The sequence below is a fragment of the Brienomyrus brachyistius genome, chromosome 10 (assembly GCF_023856365.1).
Source record: "Brienomyrus brachyistius isolate T26 chromosome 10, BBRACH_0.4, whole genome shotgun sequence".
In the NCBI taxonomy this organism is placed as follows: Eukaryota; Metazoa; Chordata; class Actinopteri; order Osteoglossiformes; family Mormyridae; genus Brienomyrus; species Brienomyrus brachyistius.
This window is the reverse complement of record NC_064542.1, coordinates 24,155,942-24,164,527: the sequence shown is the minus strand read 5'-3', so window position 1 is coordinate 24,164,527 and position 8,586 is coordinate 24,155,942. Positions and strand designations below refer to the sequence as shown.

At 38.7% G+C, this 8,586-nt stretch overlaps 1 protein-coding gene across 7 annotated transcripts in view; it reads right to left on the bottom strand.

The window, feature by feature from the left end:
• Nucleotides 1–3,553: 3,553 nt before the first annotated feature.
• The window catches only part of gria3b (glutamate receptor, ionotropic, AMPA 3b), a 97,810-nt gene continuing 92,777 nt past the window's right edge, over nucleotides 3,554–8,586 (bottom strand). Inside the window, exons 15-18 of one of the 7 annotated variants that reach the window (XM_049029056.1) lie at nucleotides 8,085–8,152; nucleotides 7,822–7,936; nucleotides 5,952–6,200; nucleotides 3,554–5,386 (exon numbers count right to left, since the gene is read on the bottom strand). In XM_049029056.1, coding sequence (XP_048885013.1) covers nucleotides 5,955–6,200; nucleotides 7,822–7,936; nucleotides 8,085–8,152 — 429 coding nt within the window. In that variant the 3' untranslated portion in view covers nucleotides 3,554–5,386; nucleotides 5,952–5,954. Of the gene's footprint in view, nucleotides 5,387–5,951; nucleotides 6,201–7,820; nucleotides 8,153–8,586 lie in introns of those variants that run through there. The other 6 variants (XM_049029058.1, XM_049029060.1, XM_049029059.1 and 3 more) reach the window with 6 other exon arrangements.

The window sequence follows — 8,586 nt, the reverse complement described above, 5'->3', positions numbered from 1 at the left end:
CTCTGATTTAACATTGGCCATTTGGACCTCCATTCATCCATCTGTAACCATTTGTCCTAGTCAGAATCATGGGGGGGTCAAGAGCCATCTCAAAGACTGCAGGCAGAAGGCAGGGAATAACCCTGGATGGGGTGCCGACCCATCACAGGGCAGACTCACACACCATTCACACCTATAGATAATTTAACCTCAAATAGTCAAAATTATTCACTGCACAATTATTCGCTCATCAGTGTATACTTCTTCCTATAAAATGGATTCTCTTTACTTTCTTACTACATGTTTATTTTCATTAAAAAGGGTATACTAGGGTATACTAGGGGTGTACAGATGCATTGAAATGAATGGATTATTAAGGTGGTGATTCAATATATTGATCTTTTTACATCAGAGATGATTTTTGGCAGAAAAATAAAGATACTGCTGCTTCTGGTTTGTACGCTTCTATCTTCACGTGTTTCTGAAATGTTAGATGGCAAAGGAAAATTCATTAATATTCATGAAGGAAGTGCTATGGTGATTAGTTCCCTGCACTGGCTTCCTGTTAGGTTCAGGACTGACTTCAAAGTTCTCCTACTTACATACAGTATTAAACGTCTAGCTCCTGCCTACCTGACAGAATTACTTCAAGTTCACAAGCCGCATTGCCCACTCAGCCTATGATCGGGATGCCGATTCGTTCTCAGTCTTTAAATCATAACTGAAGACCTATTACTTCAGTTTAGCTTACACCCAACCTAGCACATAATGCACCGTAACTATGGCTGCTGGTGCTGCTGTACATGCCATTTTTTATTTACTATGCTTGTCTATTAATATGTCAATGCATGTTCTAACCACTGATGTTCTCTGCCTTCCCACATCTGATCTGGAGTCCTGGTTCGGTCCCTAGCATCACAAATAGGACCTATGAACTGCACCATCGTGGGTGCAGCCTTCAATGCCACCCTACACCCTATAGCATGGAAAGCAGACTGATTGATGGACTTTGGCCACCCTACACAGGCCGACATGGATAACAGACGATGGACAGCCAGTTGACCTTGGACCTCCAGAGCTTATTCGCCCTACTTGTGAGTTTTTGCTTCCTCTCTTTTTAATTTAATTGCTTTCCTTCCTTTTCCCCTCTATTATCACTCTCTCTATTGATTTTGCAATGTATCACAGCACATCCATGTAAAGTACCTTGGGACGACTCTGTCATGAAAGGTGCTATATAAAAATAAATTGAATTATCTTTGCATTGTGATACTTTTGGGAAACTTGCCTGTTTTATAGTGGAAAATGCTCTCTTATAGTGGTTGTAAATTTCTTATGTTCTAAGATATTTGAGCTACAATGCTTTTGGTAAATGCTTGCCTTTTGTAATGCAAAAAGATATTCTTTTTGCTAGCTATAGAAGGAATAGTCAAGACTCTAAGTAATTTTAGACTTAGAGATGCAAAACATATCGGTTAACATATCGATATTGCCCTTTAAAACAAAGTCCATCCCTCCATTTTCCAAACTGCTTATCCTACTGGGTTGCGGGGGGTCCGGAGCCTATCCCGGAAGCAATGGGCACGAGGCAGGGAACAACCCAGGATGGGGGGCCAGCCCATCGCAGGGCACACTCACACACCATTCACTCACACATGCACACCTACGGGCAATTTAGCAACTCCAATCAGCCTCAGCATGTTTTTGGACTGTGGGGGGAAACCGGAGTACCCGGAGGAAACCCCACGACGACATGGGGAGAACATGCAAACTCTGCACCACCATGCCGCCCCTTACAGTGCTAACCACTGCACCACCATGCCGCCCCTTACAGTGCTAACCACTGCACCACCATGCCGCCCCTTACAGTGCTAACCACTGCACCACCATGCCGCCCCCCAAAACAAAGTCTTGTTGTATATTTACAATGACAATTAAGTCTTATTTGTTAAAAAATAAGATACCACATGAGTCTTGGCCAATATTGTTGATCGAGATTAAAACTTTAACAATGTTCTAAGTTAATTGCACCTGAGCTAAAGACAGAACTACTAAAATAACAGAAATGATGGCACTGGACGATCAGCCATTTTCTGCAGTGGAGGATTTTCCCAGGTCATTCATCACATATAAAAAGTCGTAAAGTACTGGCCCACAACGTATTTATAATCCATTATTAAATGTCGACTATATCTCTATCTTTCATTTTCCACAGAATAACAGTGTAATTTCACTCTGCTAATCAGGAAACTTGGCAAGTCTTTTACTATCAATAACTACCCTCATTCAGGTAATTCTTCCTTTAATGTTTGTTTTTTTTTCTGTAGTTCAGTAATTGCCCTTCTGACTAGCTTGTTCAAAACTTTTCGAGATTCTTATTCTTTTCTTTCTATTCCATTGATAGTATTTAAGTTCCCATGGTAATATTTCGTCACTGTCCAGTGGAAAACATCCACTTTTCGACAATTCAATTATTTTTTTTTTTTACTATACATAGAACACTCTCCGGCATGGTGGTGCAGTGGTTAGCACTGTCGCCTCACACCTCTGGGACCCGGGTTCGAGTCTCCGCCTGGGTCACGTGTGCGGAGTTTGCATGTTCTCCCCATGTCGTCGTGGGGTTTCCTCCGGGTACTCCGGTTTCCCCCCCAAAGTCCAAAAACATGCTGAGGCTAATTGGAGTTGCTAAATTGCCCATAGGTGTGAGTGAATGGTGTGTGAGTGTGCCCAGCGATGGACTGGCCCCCCATCCTGGGTTGTTCCCTGCCTCGTGCCCATTGCTTCCGGGATAGGCTCCGGACCCCCCGCGACCCAGTAGGATAAGCGGTTTGGAAAATGGATGGATGGATGGATAGAACACTCTCTACTGTATCGACTGAGTACATCTAAATGACCAATGAAAAGATTATGAAGATTATGAACTCATCTATTTAAGTAGACTTTATGTTTGTACTATTTAATATTTGTATTTATGATGGTTGTTTGTATGGATTACTTTATTTCACTCATTTTAACAAACATCGCTGATAATTGTGAATATAACGTGAGATTAGTCTAGCGGACAGCTACATATTGGCCTCACTGACAATCCGCAGAAATACATTAAAGACAGTCACCGATGGCCACAGTATGTAAAGACAGGTCTCTGTTTGTGGTACTAAGGGTGTCGCATTATGTTGTTTTATTTTACAAAATAGTTTCTAGAAAATTTGTTGTTTTTTTGCCACTCCAGAAATAATGGATTTTTGGAGAAACACGTTTTTTATTCAACAGTGACGATTCATGAATTTCTTTCAGTGGAGTTCAAAAGGTTTGAATTTAGGTTCCAAATAATCAACAAAGGCACACATAATAATTTAAAAAGTGTGGCGCTTGGCAACAGTATTTATAAGGTGGGTTAAAAGAAGCAATTTTTGTCTTTCTGTTTTTCCCCTTCAGTGCTGCTTCTAATCCCTATATTACCGGCTTCATTCTGAATTGGCCCTGAACAGAAAATGGCTCCAAAAGCACAACAGATTCCTCAGAAACAACTTGTTACACTTTGTCGTGAAATTAATCATAACACATGAGACAATAATTTCTATACAGTTTTATTTACAAAATGTATTAAAATTCTTTGTACAGCGCCTCACTATTGAGGTTCGGTAAATTACACCCACACATGCAGTTCTTATCCTTGTAATTGGTAGGTCGCTTGGCAATTTTTGAAGGGGGGGTCAAATAATAGAAAGAGAAGTTACGCTTCTACCACTGACCTCCTACCGTCTGAGCAAAGTCTCAGGCCTTGTTAGGCAGTTACCAATTTTACATGCAGTCTGAAAAATTGAAAAACCAAAATTTTTGTGAAGCCTCTTTGCATTCATAAATTGACTTTAAATAAATGTACAGGTTTCTTTACAGTTTTTTTTTACAGTTTTATTTTATATAAAACTATTGTAATCTTTTGCTTTTTCAATGAAATCCTTCTTGGCATGTCTCAAATACTACATAATCACATTTCTTAGAGAAAGTAAAAGAATTGTAACAGCATTAAATGGACGTTTGCTAAGCTTTAGTTTAAAAATTGCCCCTATACCGACCATAGGGTAACATATACAGTACTTTCCATTTTAATTTACTATTTTTTTTTCATTTCTTAAGTTATCCACAAAACAGAATGCCTACAAAGTAAAACAAAACCAAAATTAAACCACAGCTTGATTGAAAATGTGCTATCATTTCACAAAATATTGAAGGTAATCCAAAATACCATTTTCAAAGCTGTTACCCTAAGTCTTTTTAAATAATTGCAGTGTATCTACAATTGAGTGATTTTGTTTTCGCTCTTCAGGCCATATACTTGGACAAATCATTTTAAAAAAGCCACCAATGTGTCAGATGTTACCCTAAAATCCAGGTTGTAATGGTGTATTAAGCAGAAGTGTATACATATACAGTATATCTGTGTATCTCTTCCAGGTATCTAGAAATATCTTGTACCATATGCTTGTGACTTGTGTTAGTGTATGTTCAATTCACAGTTAATATAAGCTTCAACCTGACTCCATATATGATTTGCAAATTGCTCGTATCTGAGAGAGAGAGAGAGAGAGAGATCGGCTGGCAGTAAATTTTGTCACATGCGGCCTTTCATCTTACTGTATGCTGAATGGTGCTTTTATCATTGACCTTGGATGGTTCACAGGCCGTCAATCTATGATAAAGTACCGAGTCCCCAACAGCACCAGGATTCAGAAGATGCCAACACAGCCACCCAATGGAGGACTCGTGATGAGAAAAATGTCCATTAATTCGCTTCAATGGGGAACAAAACTTCTCTGCCCTTATAATCAAACCAAAATGAGTCAACAATCCATTTCTTGTAAATGCTAGCATCAGGGCTACTTTAAATGAATTGATAATGAATTGATTACATGGATTTGTAAGACATTTAAATTATACCCAACCATTACAATCTGGCTGTAAATCAATCACAACATTTAAAATAATATTTCTTTATATATGACTATAGTACCATCCATTGCCTGGTGAATTCTGCTATGTCAGGGTCTTCCGTATGTGCTAGGGTTGTGACTGATGGCTGTTTCTTTAGTGAGAGTATCTACCGAAGACTCATTTGTTAGATTATACCATTGCTCCATTTTTTTTTCTTTTGTATTTCAAGCAAAGCAATATTACTATGACGAGTTGCATTGTTGTGACGTTCTGAATGTTCTATAAGGCACTGAAGGAAACAAATTCAGTTCTTTAAATGACAGGTCCTTTTCACTCATTATGCCCTCCGCTATGGAGCTAGCGCTTGCTGAGCCCAGCGGGATTTCCAGGCCTGTGACTTATTCATCGCGTCAAACTTTCCGGTCATCAGTGTCAGGTTCACTCCGAGCTCTTCTGACTCCTTCCAGCTGTGCTAGATGAAAAGAGCAAAATCTGTCAATAATCAAGATATCAGCGTAGCGGTTCTGGGCAGAAACGTCTAGGGCAGGGTACAGCTGGTCTCTGCCTCAGGGGCAGACCTGCAAAGCTAAATTATCTGTAGATAATCTAAAATTCATGTTCACACTAGATAGAGTGTATAATATATACTGACTGAAGCAGCATTTGTAATCCCCAGTGGCTCAGGCAACAGCATGCACTTTGTCTTGAGGACTGGGATTAATAACCTCTCATTTAATAAAATGAAAATATCATGTCAAAATGTTACATTTGTCACAATTTCTCCAAAATAAATCCCTTGTTGTACTGAATACTGGGAATACATTATACTATGTATAATGTGCCTCACATGTTTTTGCAATCAGTCTTAAAACATTCAAAATCTTAGTGTTAAATTTCATTTTATGCATGACCATACTGGAGTGACAGGGCGAGATCAAATTACAAAACGAAGACAGACAAGATTTAAATCAATAAGAATTTTGTACATCTGAAAATGCTGGATAATTCACAGAGTTGGTCATGTCTCCGAGTCCTACCCTTTAGATTTTAACACTCTCGGTTCCATACACATTGTAGCCTTCTCGATATGTGGCAAAATTCTGCGTGTTTGCCGGGGGAGCTGGCTTAAAATTTTGGGCGTTCTTGGCTAGTTTCAGTCTTTTGGTTTCTGCACGAGACTTGTAGCAGAATTCTATCAAAGCCACCATCATGGCCAGCCCCAGACCTCCGACCAGAATATAGAAGACTCCTGCTACATTACTCAGACTCAGAGCACTTGTCTTGTCCTAAGAAGAGTGAAAGACACAGTTAGAGGTTTTGCAGTGAAACTTGCTTTTTGAGGACAATGAACTTATCACAACTGCGCTAATGTCTAACAAGCTCAACTTCCTAGCTGCTCTCCAAAGGCTTCTGATTCAAATCCCAGCCAAGACTGGCACTCAAATGCAGACACCTCATCTTGCTGTTGGTTCCTGCTTTATCAAATAGTCTCAAACCCTCCCTGAACCAGTGTTTCTGGTGCTACCAGTGGTATATTCCATGTTACAGTGGCACCAAAGGGTTAAGCAACAGAACATGTGCAGGAATTAGTTTTAAAAAGGGTTTGGAAGTACAAATTACACAAGTGGCTTTGTAAATACTGCCACTATGTGCCTTTCCTACACGTGTCAAAAGTTTGGAGAAACTTAAGACCAATGTAGTCGGGCCACTCTTCAGATAGATTGGTGAATGTAGAGGATGCATTAAATCTCTTCTGTTTTGTGGCTCAGTTAAATATGCCACTTTGAGGAAGATGGTCAGTAACTTACAGGTCAAAACTCTGACAAGCTCTGACTTAACAACTATTGCAATTTAGCACTTGCAGAACTATCTGGGTTATGCAAAAATCTAATTAAGCTTTAATTCAGGAAAAAGCAAGCTTAAAATTGTTTTTGTAAAAAAAAACCATTTTGCTGCTGCTACCTCCCAAACTTCTTTATTAAAAATTTGTTTATAAGAATTTTACCATTTGCACTTTAACCCTATGAGTGCTGAGGTCTTATATGTGTTACTCCAGGGCTTGGTGATGATGGCAGAAAGCCCTTAATTTATACCTGTGTGATCCATTGGATATCTATGAATCTCAGAGGGTTAAGTTATAGGTTTATTACATTGCTTGGCTTCATATAGTGTGCAAACAACGTTTCATTTTGACAGTGCTTGTTCAAGTCCGACTTCTCAGCATCACCGATTGCTCCGGCTGTGTTGGGAAGTGAGCTTGAAATAGCTTGTCAGAAGAAGAAACTTTGTTTGCTATCCACACTGCATGATGCTAAATAATCTAATATACCCAGTTTTCCCATGCAAACAAGTAAAACGCCCGTAAATGAAATTTTAATAAAAAGTTTGGTAAATAGAAACAGCAGCATAATGGTTAGATTAGAATAAGCTTAAAATAAGCAAAAAATAGTATATAATCTACTAATATAACTATAAAAAGTAAAAATGCATCTTGTGCTTAATATAAATTCCCCACTCATGCTTATGTTAGCATAACATTCTATGTGTGATCTATTTCACATTTACTGTGGGGGATAATAAGATAATGTTATTTATAGTAATTAAACAATCAAAAATATGTCTAGTGCAATTTGTATTCTATATAAAAATTCTGCACATTTGTCGCAAAAAAAAACAATCATTAAGCAACTATAGGTTTAGCTTTTCTAGAAAAAAACAATCATTAAGCAACTATAGGTTTAGCTTTTCTTAAAAAAAAACAATCATTAAGCAACTATAGGTTTAGCTTTTCTTAGAAAAAAAACAATCAAATAACAGGTAAGAAAAACTGAATAGTTTTTCCTTTGCATATGAACAATAGGTCAAAATGCAATTTGGAATCAGTACAAAAGACCTGCAGCGACTGACCTTACTTCCCGAGTCCTTGGTTCCACATTCACCCTTATCGTACCACCATTTGTTTTTCAGCTTGTCTAAGATGCCTTGTTCACTGAGTTTCAATACTGCAAGGTTTACAGGAGTTCTTCACGTGGGAAATAACATAAATAACATTATATTATGTTATTTTATGTTATTCAAGCTTTTACTACTACTTCATACTTAACAAAGCGATAAAGCAGGGCTCCTGGCCAATGTAAACATCATAGAGTGCAGACATACTACGTTTTTACCTCTGTTCCACCATGGCTAGGCTATAGTGCCAGGGCCTACCCATATCGCTTTGAGTAATCGGCATACACTGTAAAAACATTATAAAAAAAGGTTGGCTGTTGGAATAGAAGCTGTGAAACTATAAACAAAACAAAGGGAATGCAGTTGTTTACGGTACAGTTAACTTCTCAAATCAGAACTTAGCAAGTTCGATCTAACTGGAACCCTTTCTTGACTAATAGAAAAGCAAAAGTCACCAGTTGGATTTTATACTAGCTGAGGAGAACGGCAGCCACTGTCTCGAGAAGGAAACCCTGCAGAAGATGTGCGACTCCTGTTTTCCGTGTAACATCCTGGGCTCAGATTATCTGGTTACCTTGACTTGCATCAGATAACTTTTTCATCCAAGATATGAAAGCAAGGAAATTGTACCGCAAGTATGTCACAGTGCAGACAACTTGGGGGACTGATCTTCGCTGTCCTGTGGGGAAGCAGGGGATTTTACCATTCAGGGAGTGATTA